The sequence below is a fragment of the Protopterus annectens genome, chromosome 1.part2, assembly GCF_019279795.1.
Source record: "Protopterus annectens isolate FY-2018-M chromosome 1.part2, PAN1.0, whole genome shotgun sequence".
In the NCBI taxonomy this organism is placed as follows: domain Eukaryota; kingdom Metazoa; phylum Chordata; order Ceratodontiformes; family Protopteridae; genus Protopterus; species Protopterus annectens.
In genome coordinates, this window is record NC_056727.1 from 538,378,707 (window position 1) to 538,399,737 (window position 21,031).

At 45.1% G+C, this 21,031-nt stretch overlaps 1 protein-coding gene across 1 annotated transcript in view; it reads left to right on the forward strand.

Moving 5' to 3' along the window:
- Positions 1–21,031, forward strand: part of SRSF7 (serine and arginine rich splicing factor 7) — a gene marked incomplete in the record, with an annotated part of 475,568 nt that overhangs the window by 316,615 nt on the left and 137,922 nt on the right. The window contains 1 exon segment of the mRNA XM_044057513.1: positions 8,848–8,877. Coding sequence (XP_043913448.1) covers positions 8,848–8,877 — 30 coding nt within the window.

Sequence of the window (21,031 nt, forward strand, 5' to 3'; positions counted from 1 at the left end):
TACCACTAATTCCATGTCTTTAAAAGGAATTTCTGTGGTGGGCTCAAGCATGCCAAACAAACACAGGTCTCCCATTCAGCAAGCCTCAAGCAAATCAAGTCATCACAACAGACGCCTCGGACTACGCCTGGGGGGCGCACATGACAGATCGGTGCATTCAGGGCAAATGGTCCCAAAAAGAAAAGCACCTTCACATCAACCAAAAGGAAATGCTAGCAGTAATAAATGCTATTATAGCTTTCAAAAACCTACTGCATCCAGGTCAACTATTGATAAGGACAGACAACACCACAGTAATGTGGTACATAAACAAACAGGGAGGAACCCATTCATACCCCCTATGCAGGCTCGCCATGTCACTTTGGAACATGGCTCTGGACTTACAAATCGAACTTCAAGCACAGTACTTGCCAGGAAAGGAAAACACGCTGGCAGACAACCTAAGCAGAAATATGACAGATCCACACGAATGGAAGTTGCATCCTCAAGTTTTTACAGAGATAATTCAAGCATGGGGAAGGCCAGACATAGATCTCTTTGCCTCCCACAAAAATCACCAATTGACAAAATTCTGCTCAAGGATTTTTCATCCAAAGGCCTGGAGAGTGGACGCTCTCTTTCAGTTGGACAACAATGACAGTTTATGCCTTCCCACCTCTTCCTCTGCTGCCCAAAGTTCTATTAAAAACCAGAGCAGACAGACCAAAGATGATTCTCATTGCTCCAGACTGGCCAAGACAACACTGGTACCCGCTCCTGAGGAGCCTGACACATTCCCCACCATGGACCCTACCTCTAATGCCTCTTCTTCTGACTCAGCACAGCTTCAAAACTCTTCACAGTCAGCTGAAAACACTCAATCTGGCAGCATGGAAGATTCCTTAACATCACAACAGACCCTACTCTCTAAGGAGGTGCAGGATGTCATCTTGGAGGCCAGAAGGCCGTCTACTAGAAAAGCTTACTCCGCAAAATGGAAACGGTTTTGTGCCTGGAATGAGAAAAAGGGCCAGAATCCTGGAAAACTGAATTTACCTCAAATATTACAGTATCTAGCTGAGCTGCTAAGCAGTGGACTTTCATTCTCCTCCATCAAAATCCATGCCTCAGCCATTTCTGCAGAATACAACACTGATCCACCCTTATTCTCTCACCCCCTCTTAAGACAGTTCCTCAGAGGGGCTAAGAATATGAAACCCCCAAGGAAACAACCAATACCTGCTTGGGATCTCCATTTCATTCTAGAAAAGCAGACCTTGCCTCCTTTTGAGCCAGCTGCCTCAACAGATCTGCAATATTTGTCCTGGAAAACAGCTTTCCTTCTGGCTATTACCTCAGCTCGTAGGGTATCGGAACTACAAGCCCTCATGGCTGTGCAGCCTTTTATCATCTTCCATCAGGACAGAGTTTCCTTACGAACCAACCCCTCCTTTAATGCCAAAAGTGGTATCCAGGGTAGCTTTGAATCAGGCTATACACTTGCCTACCTTTTATCCTAATCCTCAAAACAAAGGGGAGAGATTACTACATTCCTTGGACATCCACAGACAACTGCGTTATTATTTGGACAGAACAAAGCCTTTCAGAAAATCAGAACAGCTCTGTGTCCTATGCTATAGGAGCTCAAGGGAAGCCAATTTCCAAACGGACAATCTCAAAATGGATAGCCCACTGCATACACTTTTGTTACTCTTTTCATGGCAAAACTGTACCTGCAGGCATCAGATCTCACTCCACAAGGGCCACAGCTACCTCTGCAGCTTTCCTCAGAGGAGTTCCTACCAAAGATATTTTGGAAGCAGCCACTTGGAGTTCTGTGCATACCTTCTCCAAGCACTACCACGTACCATTATACTCCAAAACTAGAGCAGACTTTGCCACTGCAGTCTTGCAGGGCATCCTGGCTCCTCCTAGTTCCACCTAGTGCCTACCACCCCTTTCTTAGCTTTGGGATTCTACCCATCTGTTATGACTGCAGCTGTATGCACGATGAACATAGTACAGTTTTGTACCTACCATAAATGTAGATGTTCGAGTGCTAATACAGCTGCAGTCCAGGTTTCCCTCCCTCCTTCCCCTCTTGGGACAGGCCTATTGGCTAACACCTCCTCATACAACCTGATTGGGGTATTCATTAATGGTGTATTTGCTTGCACTACTGTATTTTGATTATATGGCATTGCTTTATTACACAAAATTTTATGTATTGCCTTCCTTCTGGGTGCACCTGACATCTGGGGCAAGAAAAACTGAAGAAAATGGTGTCTGCTGGTTCTTTTATACCCCTGTCGCACTGACGTCAGGGAAGAAGCGACGACAACAGACGCCAGACCTAGACTTTGGAATTCGGCCGACCAAGGACCCGCCTGACGGCAGGACAACCCATCTGTTATGACTGCAGCTGTATTAGCACTCGAACATCTACATTTATGGTAGGTACAAAACTGTACTTTTTCAAAGGAGAGATTGCTATCAACTTGGGTCCCCAGGTCCCTAATAACTTTCTCTGTACTTAATGGGTTTCCGCCTATGTGGTAATTTGTGGGCACATTGTTTTTGCCAAAGGGTATGACTATACATTTGTTTGGCATTTAGCTTTAAACCATGGCGCTGGCGCCAGTTATCTGTCTCTGTGAGACCTTTTTGAAGGATGTTTGTGTCAGCTGGAGAGTCGATTATGGCGCCCAGTTTGCAGTCGTCTGCGAACTTGGTGAGCCATTGTCCTCCCACGTTTGCCTGTACCTCGGAAAAGTATATACCGAACAAGAGTGGTCCCAGGACAGAACCCTGTGGGATGCCACTTGTGACTGGTTTCGAGTCTGACATGGCTGCAGCAATTCTCACTCTGTGGGTTCTGTCTTTGAGCCAGTTTGCGACCCATCTTGTGACATAGGGCTTTATATTTAAGCTGGATAGCTTATCTATGATGCCCGAGTGGGGTATTGTGTCAAATGCCTTTGCAAGGTCCAGATAGGCTGTGTGGACTACCTTGCCTTCATCTATGGCTTTGGTGACTGTTTCGAAGAAGTCAACCAGGTTCAAAAGGCAGGATCTGCCCTTGACAAAGCCGAACTGGGTAGGATCTAGTGTCTGTAGGTCCCCAATGTCTTTGTTTATGAGCTCCATGATGATCCTCTCCATAGCCTTGCAGACTAAGCTAGTCAGGCTTATGGGGCGATAGTTTCCAGGGTCCGGCAGAGGCTCCACCTTTGTGGAGTGGGACCACTGTTGCTGTACGCCATTCTGTGGGCACATATCCTGTAGTGAGGCTGAGATTGTGTAGCTGTTTTATTTGAGGGATTAGTTCCTCTTGGAGTTCATGTAGGACGCAACCTGGGACGCCATCTGGTCCCATGGACGCAGTGTTTTTTGCTTTGGAGAGGGCAGCCTTCACCTGAGCATCAGAGATGTTTGGGAGGCAGCCCTCTGCCGGGATAGATACTTGCTCTTTTGGGGGGGGGTGGAGAAGTTTGCACTGAACCTGTTTGCCAGGATATTGGCGATGTCTGTGGGTTCAGTGTATTTTTTGTCATTTAGAATCAACTCAGAACAAGTCTGGGAGTTGCATCCCAGGTTCCTAACATAACTTAAAAAGCCTTATGATTGTCTTTGGTGTCCTGTGCAATTTTTCTCTCAAAGCTGGCCTTGGAGGATTTTATGAGGGATCGTAAATTTTTGCTAGTACTGATCAGAGATGCCTTCTCTATTAGGGATTTTGCTCTATCATGTAGTAGCTTCCTCCTTCTGTTGTACAGTTTATTTATGGCAGGGGTCCACCAGACTGGACGCCTGCCTTTGGATGATTGGGTCTTGGTTTTGTTTGGGATAGCATGATCCATGCATTCTTGGAGATGTCCATAGAATGCGTTTATATAGGATTCTGCAGTTTGGGCCATAGTTTCCACTGGCCCTGGGGCCTTGAATGGTTCCACTTCGGTTTTGAGAAGTGAGAAGTTTGCTTTTGAGAAGTTTTTCACTGTGGTTTTCTGGGCTGGGGGTGGGGTCGGGATGTGGACATCCAGTGAAATTAATTTATGGTCTGATCTTACCAATGAGGGATATACTTCTGGTGTGGAGCATAGAGTCCCCATGTTGGTAATGATCAGGTCTAGTATGTTGTCCCCTCTTGTGGGAGTGGTGACTAGTTGTTCCATAGCATTTGAGTTTATAATTTCCAGGAACCTTTGGGCTAAGGTGCTGGGGCTTGAGTAGTGCTCCCAGTCAATGTTTGGATAGTTGAAGTCGCCCAATATAATGGTGTTCGGAGAGATCTTCATGTTCTCCAATGTTTTCAGGAAAGCCGAGTGGGATTCCTGACTTTGAGAGGGTGGTCTGTAGGATGCTATAAACTGAAAAGCAGTCTTGCCCACTGTTAGTTGCACATGGATGGTCTCCGATACTTCGTGCAATGCCACTAACCTGGAGGTGAGGATATCCTTGATAAATATGGAAAGTCCCCCTCCTTTTGTGGTTCGGTCTGGGTTTTGGGGCCAAAAAGCATGATATGAGGTATAGCCTGGTAGTGCTGGGGTGCTCTCTGGAGCCTTGAACCAGGTTTCTGTCACTGCACAGATATCGATGTCCTCCATACTGAGGAGAGCTTTGAGTGCGTGCATCTTGAGGTTAAGACTTCTGGTGTTAAGCAGCATTACCCTTATTTTCTTGTTCCTTGTGCTGTCTATGGGGGTGGGTTTGACTTTTGAGCCTTGCCTAAAAAAGGCACTATGGGGTGGCAAGAGCCTTTGCCAATATCCGAAAGCCCAGTGGTGACAGGTGCAAGCCGTCCCTAGCAAAGCAACGTGGCTTGTCGAGCATGTCATCCCAGGCTGTGACAGACACTGGATCCCCTTTGAATGACACCAAAATTTTAGCCAGTTGTTAAAATCGATCATTTTGTCTTTGTACTGTGGCATCATTCTAGATGATGAGGGTAAGATGCTGCTCAAGGTCAGGGTCATACCAGCCTGGGTTACATGATCATAGAGCTCCTCTGTCTCTTTTCATGTAGTCCAAGGAGGTACGTCTCAGGTCATTCACACCAGCATGTACAATGACTGAGTCATATTTGTATTTGCTTTGGAGTGACCTGAGTGCTTGCGTTATGTGGCGGATCCTAACACCCGACAGGCAGCTCACCGTGACCTTCTCTTTATTCAGCCTGGTGAGCGGGACGTCAGTGTGTCTGACAGTAGAGTCACCTATTACAAGAGTATCAGGTGTGTTATTCAGCCTTAAGGGCTGTGGCTGCTTGGCACACTGACTTTGTGGGCTATGTGTTGTGCGTGTTTTGTTTTAAGGTAGCGTTTGCTTGGATGTCTGATTTGGAGGTCTCTGTTGCTTAGGTAGATTTTTATTTAGAGCCTCCGAGTATGTTTTTGTGTATTTGTGTTTGGTTCGCTGATGTGGTGGGACTATGTGATACTGGAATTGTGTTGTGTGAGATTACCTTCTCCTCCTGACTGGTTACACCAGTTTTGAGATGAGAGAGCTCAGCCTCCAGTTTGGCTAAATAGTTGCATCTCTCACATATATTTGAACCTGTTTGGAGGAGGAGAGGGTTGTCCGTGTACATGAGACAGTTGTAACATTGCCTCAAAATTCCCAGATTCACCAGCTGGACTAGAGAGGAAATCATTGACTGACCTTTGGACATGCTAGAGTAATATAGGGAAACTGAATTTAAGACGGACCAATAGAGGAGAGGGTAATCGTAGAGAGTATAAGAGTAAGTAGTGCTTATGGTTTAATAGTGCTAACTTGTAGGATTACTTAATTGGACCAGTGAAGGGCCTTAGAATGAGAATATGGTGTTTAAATTGAGAGATAGAGCAGTTCTAAGGGAAAAAGTGAAGAGCAGACTTTGTGGAGCCAGGAATAGTTTAAACCTAATTAGGCGGCGCTGCCCGCTGTTGCGCTATGCACAAAAATGCGCAAAAGAGGGTTTTAAGAGAGGAAGATGAAGGAGTTTGGAATTGACCCAAAATGGCCAATAAAACTGCAGTTTCAAGTCAGTAACCACTCCCACAGGGGCAGGCAGGCTGCTCAATGTTTTTCACTGCCACTGATCAACAGAGAGACTTCCCTTTAGCCCAAGCAAAAAATGGCCTCCGAGAAACGTACAAACAGTTCAAGAACAGCAAGCCTGTAGCTGAACTTTTTTAAATCTCAGAAAAGTGGGGGGAAAAGCAAGATTTTTTTTGTTTTTTTTCAGAGATAGTAGAGGTTCACAAGTATCAACAAGTTATAACAGTACAGTAAATGACCCCACACAAGAGTGCTAGGCCAAAGACAGATAAAATGCAAGTTTTGAGAAAAAAACGATTTTAAAAATAAGTGCAAACAGGAAATTCAGTAAACAGCTTTAGGTTGTGCTCTAAATACAGTTACTAATGCAGAAATCAAGTTTAACAAGCCAGAAAATGCTCAAAATAGGCGGCTATGCAGAAAAACTTAGCAAATAAACAGAGGAAAAATACTTAAAATCTCAAAAGTGGCTCCTTTCTTCTCTCAGCGTTTTCTCCTCTTGGTGGGTGCTTCACCAACAGCCAACAAGTCCGCCTCATCCTGTCTTCACACCTTTACCAGACACTACAGTCTATCCCCTTTCTAGAGCAGAAGCTAGACTCCCCTGTGCAGTCTAGCAGTGCTTCCTTGCTTCACCCTACTTTCATCCTCAACATTCCATCTTATAGCTTTGTGAATACTCCATGGAGTTATTACTGAAGCATTGAAACATGATGAACATGGTACAGTTGTGTCTGCTTAATATAAATGTGGATTTTCGAGTGTCTTCACTGTTGCTGTAGAATTCCTCTCCCTCCTTCCCCTCTCTCTCAACTGTGGGTTGGGATGGGCACCTTAATGCCTATCCTTTAGATTGTCCTCTTCCTAGTGCAGAACATCTTTCAGGTTTCCCTTGCAGAGGTCTTATTTTGGGGGAAGTATGAGCGTTTTGTGCCCCTGGCCTAAGGTTAGGAGACTAGGCTGCACTCCTGAGGAAATGGTGCAGACTGGACTACCTTTATACCCTGATGTGAAAAGGGAGGGCAGCCACTCGGCCTAGAGGAGGGGAACATGTCTGTAGTATTCGAGTCAGCCAAGGGCTTCCAGAGCAAGAAATCCAAAGGAGTTATTACTGCAACAGTGAAGACACTTAATGTACTTTCTGGCTTCTGTAATAGATTCTTGAACTGCTAGGGCAAGAAGGGCCTAGAGGTGGTGCTGGCTGATGTCCCTTAATATCACCAGTGCTTTAACATTGATAGGAGAGGGTGTCTTCTGGGCCAGGAAAGAGAAATTAAAAGCTATGATATTCAGGCTGATTGTCTGGCTTCTGCAGGCAAGAATCCCAAGAGAGTCGGTACTGCAACAGTGAATCTACTCAGACATTTACATTTATGGTAAATTCCTGACTGTAGTTTTTTGAAAGGCAGGTCAGTTTGTCTCTCGCAGTAAACAGACAAGAATTGCCAGTAATGAAACACATTTTTAAGTAGCTAGAGCAATAAGTTAACTTTTTCTGTAAACCCTATGCCAGGGGTCTGTTGAAAAAGTCAGATACCATTCAACAAGTGTCACTACAACTACCACTCTACCATTGGCTGAAAGGATTTTATGCCCAGGACGTTTTAGATTCTTGGGCAACACAGTGGCACAGCAGACAGATTTGTTGCCTCACAGTAAGAGGTTCCCCATTTCAATTCTCAACTGTGGTGCCTTCTGTGAGAAGTCTGCATGTCCTTCCTGTGTTCTCTTGGGTTTCCTCACACATTCCAAAGACATACTGTTGGTGTTTTGGTCACTCTAAATTGGCCATAAGTGTGTGTGGAAGAACTACGGTAGCAGGGCTAGCCACTCAGTGGTATAAACCTTGGCTGTAGATAATTGTTACTGTTGAAGTGACACCCTGACCCCACGTGCAAAAATGGGAAAAAGGGAGTTGTGGATGGATGGATTCTAGAATGAGTCACTTAGTCCTCAGTTAACACTTTGTCAAAACAGTACAAGTTGGATGTGATAAGCTAGTGCCTGTGCTCTCCTGAATGGCATTCTCCAGTCGTCGGCTGAAGTGGGCCAACCACACCCCCCTTTCGATAAGAAAAGCTTTTGGATTCTATGACTCCAGCATCTATCCATGAATAAATATGATAACGTAGTGTAGGCTTTTTATCTTAACAATAGATGGTGAAGTATGACCATTATTATTGTCATGTCTCATTCCCTTCTCCTCTACTAAAATGGCAGCATATGTGGCCAGAGTTTAGTATGCTTAAACCTCTTCCTTCTTCTCTCCCATACTTTGCTCCTCTCTTTAAATTGTTCAGGTTCCCATGGAGGGCTGATATCTTGTGTAGCAGGCTTAATAATGCAAGCCAAAACAGCACACCCTAATCTGGTTTTGACTCTACCATGCTTAGGTGACAAAGAATCAAAGATGGCATGAGCAGAATGCCATGTGTTTGTCAGGCAGGTGGACTTATTCGCCATGTTATTTTGCAGAGCTTGGTAGTCCAGGAGGACATGCCTCTTGAGAACAGTCATGTGAGGTGGTTTGAGTCCTTTATGAGATGTACCCTGGGTATCTCCAGTGGGAAATGTTCCAGGCGCGCGCCACCAGGGAGAGACTTATGATCAAAACAAGGATATATCTTTGCTTGCCTCAGAATGAACTGGAAGCTGCTGCTGTCAGACCTAGGAAAGTATGTTTTACCTTGTTAATGTTGCTACCTCCTTGAGCTTCCCCAGGATGAACTATTTAGAAGATAAGGATAGTGAGTGCAGGTTGCCTCATCTGTTAAGGAATTATGCCTCTTTCTCAGGCTAAAGATTTTATATGTTCTTTTCTAGGTCTCCGTCAAGGTCTGCCTCACGCTTAAGGTAAGTGCATTTCATCCCTTCTCTCACGTTTTCTGTTGTTAATGTACTAAAGGGGTGGGTTCTGTGTATTTTTATATTTCATCTGCATTTAACATGATGATTCCTGTGCTATCCTCTACTCTTCAGTTTCTTTGGCTAGCAGTGAGTCAGAACATTTCTGAATAGCTGTGTCTGTTAAGCTTCCACCACTTCTGTTGTACTCTCAACAAAGCTGTATTTCAGTATTGTAATGAGTTTGCAAATTGATCACAATTTGATATGTGCGGATTTTTGCCATTTATGCATGTAAGAGGGAATGTTCTACAACTATTTTCTTACAGTGAATGAGTGACCCTCAAGGTTATTCCATCTTTCTTTGTTGTGCTGTTCATCTTGTTTCCCAGAAATTTACAAAGTCAAGTACATGATGGGGTAATTCAAATGCTGTCAAGGTGCACATGGTGTATGTATTTCTTTTTTCTTAGATTTAATATTTTAAAGTATTTTAATTTCATCTATAAATTTTTTGATTTTCATTTTGTTTCAGCAGTTTCATTTTCAGGTAATATCCCAGCATCTTATTTTCAGAAGGGATATGAAGTAGTGTGACATTCAGTGGTCTGGTTGCTAGCTATGAAAATTTCATGGAAAGTACAGCAGATAGTGTAATGACTGGGGACTGTTGTCCTGTGTAGTTAAAATTTGTGTATTTGACCACAGTGTATGACCACAGTGTAAAAGATGCTTTTATTTTTTTTAATTAGCAGTTCTCCGTAAGTAAATGTATGCTGTAGAATTTGTGGGGTGTTTGGAAACGGTTTACCTTCATTTAGTCAGGAGTCGGTTGTACGACGGACCAAAGTGTGAAAGTACAATGGCAAGGTTTGGGAATGTCTAATTCCATTGTTACGAATTCATATGAGCGAATGCACACTGGCGTTCGCTCATTTGAATTCGGCATTCCGGGTGCAGATCGCACTATAGTGGGGATTGGGGCATGTACCCTTTCCTTCACTGCAGTGTGATCTCTGAGTTAGTATATTAAAGTAGCAGGGAGGGGGGCCCACATGGGGGTGCTTGCCCCCTGCACCAGCAATGTTAGGAGACATTAGGAAATGTCTTCTGTCACTTTTGTGCTGCAGTTCGAAAATGGTCGAATCTGGGTTTCCAGTAAACCATTTTCGACTTTTAGATTCGGGCACATTTTGTAATTCATCATTTACAGTTGCACAATACAGTGATCGCACATTACATTTTCAGCCAAATAAAGGTAAACCTTTGGAATCGCATAGTGCACTTTGCACCCATGTGTCTTAAAGGCACCCTATTGAAATGTCAGCACTCATAATAGAGTGCTGATGCACAAAAATAAAAAGCAAAAAAGACTGAAAATAGAGGAGACCAAATCTTGAACATTCTATTCTCTTTTAAACTTTTTTTTGCAAGGGGCATGTTTGCTGCCATACCCACTGAACTCATGTACCTGATGTTATCCAAGTCATCATTCTTCACTAGAGTGTTTAGGTTCCGGTACCGGATCCGAGCCGGCAGCTTACTACAGATGGATCCAAGGCTCTAGCTCCTCCCTCTCCCATGATGCCCTGCTCTCCTCTGACTCGCATCTCTTGTTTGCTGTGCAGACGCATTTCCATTGGCTCTGGCAAGTTGAGTGCTTCTTATTTTTTACTTCAAGTAGTTTTCTAGTGTGGTTCTGCATCTCAGCGAGGTTAATCTTTCAGTGAAGAAGTCCAGGTTTTGGATGGTCACTGCTGAGTCCATTCTGCCACTTTACGCAAGGACGAATGGATGTGCTCTGTAGATCTCCAGGACGCCTGCTATCACATCAAAATAGACAGGCGTTCCAGGAGGCATATTCGCTTTTGGCTAGGAGCCAATCATTTCCATTTCAGATCCCTATCCTTTGGTCTCACCACAGGCCCTGCAGGTGTTTACCAAATGTATGGCAGTAGTAGCGGCTCACCTGTGACTGCAGGAGTTCTGGGTCTTTCCGTACTTCGAAGATTGGCTCCTCACGGTACCTTCGAGGTATCGACTGATGCATACGATTCACTGTTCTCTCCTCTTCCATTAGTTGGGGATAACAGTCAACCTGGTGAAATCCGATCTGATCCATGCTCAACAGTTGGAATTCATAGGGGTTCAGGTAGACTCTGTTTCAGAGATTGCAGCTTTACCTTTGCGCAGAATTCAGTTGATACGGGAACAGGTCACACAGATCTTAGACCTGTCATGCCCCCCTAGTTGACCTGTTCTTTGGGCTCTCGGATCCATGGCCTTGGCCATTCATCTCACTCCCCTGGCCAGATACCATATGCGAGTGTTGCAATTGATGTTAGCTGTCCAGTGGTCAGCTCTGCTTCAATCCCCTGTTTATGACCATAAAACTGACGCCCACGTGTAGACGTCACCTCCAGTGGTGGCTTCAGTCTCAGCAACTCTCTCTAGGCAGGCCCTTCTCTCTTCCACCGCCCACATCCACAGTGACCACTGTCGCCTCCCTGCTGGGGGGGGGGCGGGCATTTTCAGGGGAAGACTGTCCAAGGCATGTTGTCCTTAGTAGAGACCAAGTTGCATATAAAAGTTCTGGAGATGAGAGCAGTTCTGTCGTTGCAAGCCTTCCAGGAATGCCTCCGTCTGGGGATGATTGCAATTCAGACAGATATCATGGCAGTCATCTGGTATGTCAACAGACGGGGGGAAACATTTTCTTACCCATTGTGCAGAGAGGCCCTGAGAATGTGGGAATGGGCGATGTCCTCCGGCCACTTTCTTATTGCAGTGCACATACCCGGGGATTCCAACATGTTGGCCGACAGGCTCAGCAGATCTGTCTTGAGTAATTCATGAGTGGTCTCTCAATCCTTCAGTGGCGAAGTATATTTTCGACCATTGGAGTCAACCGTGCTGTGACCTTTTTGCCACCCCAGCCAACCACAAATGCAGCAGGTATTTCACATTGATCCCTGTCAGGAGGAAGTCACCAAAGTACGCTCTAGTTCACGATTATTCTCCAGCTGTCCTTTATGCCTGCCCTCCTCTCCCTTTAATACCCAAAGTTCTGCAGAAAGCACAGTGCCTGAGGACATCCCTTATCCTCAATGCCCCTTTCTGACCTCGTCAACCCTGGTTCCCCTTCATCAGGTCTCATCTGAAGTATCCGCCATGGGTACTGGATCCCAGTCAGGATCTGATCTCCCATCTGTCTGGGCTTTCTCTCCCAAACTTTCGGACCCTTCGTCTAACTGCATGGTTTTTCCAGTGACCATAAAACAGTCCTGGCTTGCGTCCCCCATTCAACGTATCATTCTGGCCTCCCAGAAACCCTCCACTAGTAAGGTATACAGTAGGAAGTGAAAAAGGTTTTCTATTTGGGCTAAGAGTGGGAATCTGGATACCTTTTCTGCTTCATTTTCAGATAAACTTTTGTCCTTGCCCTCCCATTTCCAAGCAGGAGCAAGTTTTTCCACTGTCATGCCTCAGTTGGCAGTGATTTCCAACTTTCATGCGAGCTCTGAGACTACCTTTTCATCTCCAGTTTTGTAAAGCGTTTAAGAAAGGTTTTTTTCTGCTTTGGCCTCGTATTAAGGACACTTCGCCTCCTTGGGACCTCATGCTGGTTTTGCAGTCTCTGACTACGAGTCCTTTTGAGCCTGCTAGTTCCTGCGACCTCAAGTTCCTGTCTTAGAAGACTGCCTTCCTGGTGGCTATTACTTCAGCTAGGAGGGTCTCAGAACTGCAAACTCTATCCATTACTCCTTCTTGCATGATATTTCACAAGGACAGTCTGTCTCTTAGGACGAACCCCTCCTCGTTGCTTAAGATTGCTTCCGAATCGTCTGTATACCAATGTTTTCAGCTTCTTGTGTTCTTCCCCAACTGTACCAACAAAGAGGAGTATATCCTAGATACCTTAAGACATTCACCAACTGTTGTGGTTTTAACTGCATAGGACTAGAGGTTTTCACTAGTCAGAACAGCCCTTTGTGGTCTTTTCTCTTAACAGACGTGGTCTTCCTGTTTCTAAATGGATATCTAGCTGCATCTCAACAATCTTAGCTACCTTGAGGTTCGAGGAAATGTCAAGGCTCATTCTACTAGGTCCATAGCAACATCTTCAGCCTTTTTAGCAAGGCTTTCTATTGATGACATTTGTGCTATGGTCACTTGGTCCAGTCCTCGCACATTTATTTTTCGCTATAAACTTGGTCTAATTTCTAGGAGCAGGGCTTTCTTTGGCTCCACGGTGCTCCAGCATGTCTTTCCTTGAGGCCTCCCAGGGTTGATGATAGCTGGGGACTCTGACCCTATAGTGATGAATAATGACTTGGATAACATCAGATTAAGAGTTATGTACTTACCATAACTTGGCATCTTGTGTTATCCTATGTCATCATTCATCACATTCTTTTTCTCCCACCATCCCCCTACCTTGTAGTTCAGGGAGGAAGTTGGAGTTTCCCTCCAGTCTTCCGGGAGTAGTATTGAGGCACATTGCAGCTAACTCTATCTGAGGGGTCATAGGGCAGCAGGGCATCATGGAAGAGGGAGGCACTAGAGCCTTGGATCCATCTGTAGTATGTTGCTGACTTGGATCCTAGACACTATATTGATGAATGATGACATAGGGGTAACACAGATGCCAAGTTATGGTAAGTACATAACTCTTAATATACCAACTCTTAAGAGTGCCATACCTTGGAGAAAAGGGAACATTCTGAGAAGTGACAATGTGTGACTTGGTATACATCCATGTTTTTTTTCTTTTTTTGACATTCATTCTCAGTATTACAGGACTCCCTCATATGGATCACAACCTTTCAAACTGTTATTTCTAGAAGGATTTCTCAAAGCACTAAAATAGAGCAAATCAAAAGGTCACTGTAAGGCTACAGCAATATGAAACTTGTGGCAAATAGCATCACAGTAGTCTGTTTGACAATGGAGCATCCAAATGTATTAATCCAGGGGTGAAGCTAATGTAAATTAACCAAGTACTCTTTATCAGAGTCTTACTCTGTGATCAAAATAGCAAAGTAGGGTGGTGGAAAACAGTCATAGAAAATACAAGCCAACTCGGCCAGGAGACCATTAACACCTTGCTAGTACTGACTCTGTGCCGTATCCCCCTTTTCAGTGAAGGACAGGCCAGTCCTGGAGGGAGGCGGAGTTTATGAATGCCCATCCAGTTCTGTAGCTCCCTTTTGAGGGCAGATAGTAAATTGCACTGCTTAATTTTGATAGGAAGTTTGCTAAAGAGAAGGGGTTGGTGCTGCATTTCAAATCTGTACCCCTTTGTTTTGATCATTTTTAAAAGGAAAACTCCACCCTAGCACTATAAAAAAAAAAAAAGTCTGTTTTTTCACTTTGATGTTCATCGTGCATACAGCTGCAGTCATTACAGATGGGTTATCCTGCCGTCAGGCGGGCCCTCGGTCGGCCGAATTCCAAAGTCTAGGATCGGCGTCGGTTGTCGTTTCTTCCCTGACGTCAGTGCGGCAGGGGTACCAAAGAGGCAGCCGACGCCATTTTCTTCAATCTTTCTTGCCGCGCGGTGCTCGAAGCAGAAGCAGTTCGCAAGTGCCGGTCGGCCAGCTCCTGAGATTTACGAAAGTATTTCAGCCGAAGTCTTCTTTAAAGCTAAGTACCCCGTTGGGGAAACTTTTCTTGCCTCAGACCGATGTCAGACAAAGTTAATAATTGCATTTCTTGTGGGAAGCAAATACCGCATAAGGATTTCCACTCTTTCTGTATACCTTGCTTAGGCCCAGACCACGACGTCTCGGCCTGCCGCTTTTGTGCTAGGTTCAACAAGCGCACTATTAAGCGCCGGGCGGAGTTCGCCCTTCATTATTTTGGCAAAAAATTTAATTATATCATGTCATCTGATACACTGACACCAGTTTTAAGCAAAAGACGCAAAGATAAGGACCGACATCTGAGGTCCGCACCGAGTACTGAGACAACGCTTAGGCCGACTACCGGTTCTCAGCGAGGCGCCTACGCAGCCCCTGAATACCGATGAAACTATTTTACCGGTGACTTCAGTACCCGAGGTCGCAGGCTCCTCAGTCTCCATTCCTACTGCAGATACCGACGCCACTCTTGGCGGGGAAACTCAAAATTTAGTCAGGCCTGCCATTTCTGAAGGCGTCTTCAGGCCTTCCACTTTATCTATTAAATCCTTCACTAAATCTAAAGCAGCCATGAAAACTAAAAAACAGGGTCCTCAGACCTCCTCTCAAGGCCCCATGCCTAAAAAGCAGATGCTTAAAATGGCTGCGGATTTGATAACTCTCATCAGGGGTTATCAACCCCCCTCTGACAAAAGACCCAGATTGGAGGAAGACTACCCTTCCTCAGACCAGGCTTCTGTTACCTCAGAACATTCTGAGGACCAGGATTATGCCTATTCCCCTTTCGTAGACTCTGATGCTGAGAAGTCTATTCCCTCGGTCTCCCCCCCTGAGGACCACTCTTTTGGGGAAACCCTGCATACATTGAGTGAACACTTTCACTGGGAAGGCCAAGATTGCTCAATTTCCAAGAAAAGGCTCAGGGAATTTCTACTGCTCCCCCAGCATAGGCCCCTGGCTATCCCTCCTGTTTTAGATATTTTGGATGATGTGTACACAGAAGCCAGTCTTAATCCAGATTCTTTACCTCCAGCCCCTGTTAAACCAGACCGGTATTACCGGGTTCCTGATTCTCACCAGTTCCTTTATAAAAGCCATACTGCTGACCCAGAAACTATTTCACAGGGTCCCAAGGGAATAAAGGCCTCTACTGCTAAAAACCCTTTACCTTCAGAGAGAGATTCCAGAGCATTAGAAAGGTGGGGGGAAAAGGTGTATACATCTGCCACTTTAACCATGAGGGCATTAAACTGTCAATTCCATATGTTAAAGTACCAACAGTTTTTGTTATCTCAGTTGAAAAGCAAAATGACACAAACAGAACAACCAGATTTGAAAGAGTTGCAGGATTTGTTGCATGTTGCAGAGCAAGTGGGTAAACATACCTTGCAGTGTGGTTTTGATGCTTTAGAGGCCTCATGTAGAGCTGCTGTCATGGGGTCTGTTATACGTAGACATGTTTGGCTCAAAGAGCAAACCTTACCAGATCATGTCAAAGCAAAGTTATTGGATGCACCACTTCAAAAAGATGTATTGTTTGGTGTTAAAGCTGAGGAGGTACTAAAGAAAATGGAGGAAAAAGCAAAATCTATGCAAACAGTGAAAGATTTCCTACAGGTACAACCTCCATGCTTCAGCAGAAACTGGCCTTCAAAAAATTGGTCCTTTCCAGCCACGACAGACCTCAAAGGGGCAGATGCAGACGCCCAAGGGGTAGAGGACAACCTCAAGGATCTTACAGAGCAAGACCGTGGCAAGCACCAGTCCCAAGAGGTGGAGAAGATAGATCACAGTAATTTAGAAAACAGACACAATGACTTCCCCCTATGCCTGCCAAGCAAAGCTTTAATGGCAGCACCTTTGGGCGGAAAACTGGCATTATTTTCAAAAAACTGGCATATTGTTACAAAAGACAAATGGATTCTGGACATTATAGACAGAGGCTACAGGTTCCACTTTCACACCCTTCCAAAAATGAGAGGCATGCCAAACCTGCCACAAAATCAAAGGGCAGAGGCACAAAGACAAATTTCCGCTCTCATGGATATGAAAGTGATTCAAGAGGTACCTGCAAAAGAACAAGGTCAAGGTTTTTATTCCAGACTATTCCTGGTACCAAGGAAAGACAAAGATTGGAGACCTATCTTAGATCTATCCATCCTAAACACATATCTACAGGTGCCAAAATTCAAGATGCTCACATTACAGCAGCTTCTTCCCATGCTGGGCAAGGAGTCTTGGCTAGTAACATTGGACCTCAAGGAGGCATACCTGCATGTCCCTATCAGATAAGATTGCAGAAGATACCTCAGATTTCTTGCAGGTTCAACCCATTACCAATTCTCTGCATTGCCCTTTGGCTTATCTACTGCGCCCAGAGTGTTTACGAAATGCCTGGCATCAGTAATTGCCTTCTGCAGACTACAAGGAATACAAATCTACCCATATCTGGACGACTGCCTGATCCAAGCGGACAGCAAGGACATTCTATTGCAGCATCTGGCGTTTGTAATAAAACTGTTAAACTTCCTGGGATACACAGTGAACAAAAAGAAATCAAAACTAATACCTTCTCAACAGATAATTTTCCTGGGTGCCAGCTTAAATACAACCACCCAGATGGCCTACCTCATGCCAGACAAACAAGGGCAACTGTCTCAATACTTAAGCAAAATGGCAACTTTCACCAGACTAACTGCAAGGAAAGTCCTGCAGGCTCTGGGATTCATGGCATCTTGCATCCTACTAATCCCACGTGCAAAGCTGCATATGAGGAAACTACAATGGTACCTAAAAAAACTTATGGTCTCAACACAGCCACAGCTTGGAAACAATTATACCACTCATTCCATGCCTTCAAAAGGAATTTTTGTGGTGGGCTCAAGCATGCCAAAGAAACACAGGTCTCCCTTTCTGTGTACCTCAAGCAACTCAAATCATCACAACGGATGCCTCAGACTACGTCTGGGGAGCACACATGGCAGATCAGTGCATTCAGGGAAAATGGTCCCAAAAAGAGAAGCACCTACACATCAACCAGAAGGAGATGCTAGCCGTGCAAAATGCTCTTATGACCTTCAAAGACCTACTGCATCCAGGCCAGCTATTGATAAGGACAGACAACACCACAGTTATGTGGTACATAAACAAACAGGGGGGGGACTCATTCATACCCCCTGTGCAGGCAAGCCATGACCCTATGGAACACAGCACTGCTATTGCAAATTCAACTACAGGCACAATTCCTGCCAGGGAAGGAAAACACACTGGCAGACAACCTAAGCAGAAATATGACCGATCCGCACGAATGGAAGTTGCATCCTCAAGTTTTCTCAAAGATAACTCTGGTATGGGGACAGCCTGACATAGATCTATTTGCTGCCCACAGAAATTACCAGTTGAAAAAATTTTGTTCAAGTACCTATCATCCACAGGCCTGGAAAGTGGACGCACTCTCTTTCAATTGGACAACATTGACAGTCTATGCCTTCCCGCTTCTTCCTCTACTGACAAAAGTTCTATTAAAAGCCAGAGCAGAGAAGCCACAAATGATTCTCATTGCTCCATACTGGCTACGACAACACTGGTATCCGCTCCTAAAGAGCCTGACACACTCCCCACCATAGATCCTACCTCTAGTCCCTCTTCTGTTGTCCCAGCACAACTACAAAACCCTTCACAGCCAGCTCAAAACCCTAAATCTAGCTGCATGGAGAATACCTTAATTCCCCAACAGACTCTCCTCTCCAAGGAGGTGCAGGATGTCATCTTGGAGGCCAGAAGACCTTCTACTAGAAAAGCCTACTCCGCCAAATGGAAACGATTTTGTTCCTGGAATCAAGCAAAGGGCCAGAATCCTTGGGTAATAAATATACCTCAAATTTTACAGTACCTAGCTGAGATGTTAAACAGTGGCCTTTCCTTCTCCTCCATCAAGATCCACGCTTCAGCCATTTCTGCAAAATACAACACAGACCCTCCTTTATTCTCACATCCTCTATTAAGGCAGTTCCTCAGAGGGGCAAAAAATATAACACCCCCAAGGAAACCACCAGTTCCAGCTTGGGACCTCAACTTCGTATTGGAAAAGCTAACCCTGCCTCCCTTTGAGCCGGCTTCTTCTACAGAGCTACAATACTTGTCATGGAAAACAGCCTTCCTTCTGGCTATCACCTCAGCACGCAGGGTTTTGGAACTGCAGGCCCTCATGGCTGTGCAACCATTCATCATTTTCCATCAGGACAGAGTTTCCTTACGAACCAACCCTACCTTCATGCCAAAGGTAGTATCCAGTGTAGCTTTGAATCAGACTATCCATTTACCTACCTTTTATCCAAATCCATAGAACAAAGGGGAGAGACTACTACATTCCTTGGACATTCACAGACAACTTCGTTATTACTTGGACAGAACAAAGCCATTCAGGAAATCTGAGCAACTCTCTGTGTCCTATGCTACAGCTGCTCAAGGAAAGGCTATTTCCAAACAGACAATTTCAAAATGGATAGCCCACTGCATTCGCTTTTGTTATTCATTTCATGGAAAATCTGTGCCTGCATACATCAGATCCCACTCCACCAGGGCCACAGCTACCTCTGCAGCTTTCCTCAGGGGGGTCCCTACCAAGGACATTTTGGAAGCAGCTACTTGGAGTTCAGTGCACACTTTCTCCAAGCACTACCACCTTCCACTATACTCAAAATCTAGAGCGGGCTTTGCCACAACAGTCCTGCAGGGCATCCTCTCTCCTCCTAGTTCCACTTGGTGCCTACCACCCTTACTTAGCTTTGGGATTCTACCCATCTGTAATGACTGCAGCTGTATGCACAATGAGCATAGTACAGATGTTCTTCATCTCACATTGTTGCAGTCCTTACACTTGGGTAGTCCGCTGTCCTCGGTCGGCCCGAATATCAAAGTATAAGGCTGACGTCGGTCAAGGCGCATTTGACTGACATCAGGACGTCAGGGTACAAATGCGCATGACCGACGTCATATCCTCAGTCTTTTTTTGCCGCATGGTCCGATGCAGAAGCAGCGTTGCAAGTGCCGTTCGGCGTTCTGAAATTTTTCGAATTCGGAGTTTCAGACCGAGTCAAAGTTGGCTAAGTACCCGCTTGGGAATATTTTAGTTTTTTCTTGCCTCAGTGGTTTACCGGATGTCAGAAAAAGTGAATAACTGTATTTCTTGTGGGAAACAGATACCGCATAGAGATTATCATACTTTGTGTATTCCTTGTTTAGGGCCTGAGCACGACATTGTTGGGTGTCGCTTTGTGCTAGATTCAATAAGCACTATTAAGAGAAGGTTAGATTGTGCCAGGTTAGTCTTGAAGCGGTGCAGTTATAATATGCCGTCGGATGCTCCGGCGTCCGCTTCTTCAAGAAGCGCAAGGACAAAGCAGCTAAGCCCAGGCAAGAAGAACCGTCCGTGCGGACGCCTGTTCTTTAGAGGTGTCGGTGGAGCAGGTGGTTCTGCCAGAGGTTTCTCTGGAGTCCCAGGGAGAAACTTTGTTATTGCAAGATGTGGCCTCTCAGGAGGCAGGTCAGGCTGAAGGGGCCTCTCAGGTTACTGTACTCCCTCCCTTCCTAGGGTGGTTAGGCCCTCTCCTTCTGTTTCCAAGGCTTCTCCCAGAGGCAGGCCAGGTTTAGCCTCAGTTGGTGTCACCCTAGTTCTTCAGGGACTGTGCCCAAGAAGCATATGCTTAAAATGGCAGAAGATTTGATTACTTTGATTAGAGGTTCTATGCCCCTCCTGATAAGAGACCTAGGGTGGAACCTGAGTTGGGAGTTTTGAGCAAGCTTCGATGTTTCAGAGTCTTGACTGAAGACTTGCAGGAGTATTCTCCTTATTCTGATTCTGATGTGGATGATTCTACTCCTTCTGCTTCTCCTCCTGAGGATTTTTCTTTTCAGAGACTCTTCATTCCATGAGGGAGCATTTTAAGTGGGAAGGTCAGGACTTCTCTGATTCCAGGAAAAGGCTTAGGGAATTTTTGTTTTACCCCAGCATAGGCCTTTGGCTATACCTCCTGTTCTGGATGTTGTGGAAGATGTGTTTGCAGAGGCTTCTCTTAATCCTGATTCTTTGCCTCCTGCTCCTGTTAAACCGGATAGGTATTACAGGGTGCCTGAAGCTCATAAGTATCTTTTAAGAGTCCTAGGGCAGACCCAGAAACTGTTAGTCAGGGGCCTAAAGGTGTTAAGGCTTCTGTTGTTAAAAATCCGGTTCCTCCAGATAAAGAGGCCAGGGCTTTGGATAGATGGGGAAAGAAAGTCTATACTTCTTCCACCCTTGCTATGAGGGCTTTGAATTGCCAGTTTCACATGTTGAAATACCAAAACTATCTACTTTCACAATTGAAGTCTAAGGTAGATGCTCTGGCGGAAGGTATTGAGTGTAAAGAGTTACAAGATTTAGTACATGTTTCTGAACAGGTGGGTAAGCATTCTTTGCAATGTGGTTTTGATGCTGTACAGGCCTCGTCTAGGGTGGCTGCCACTGGGTCAGTTCTTCGCAG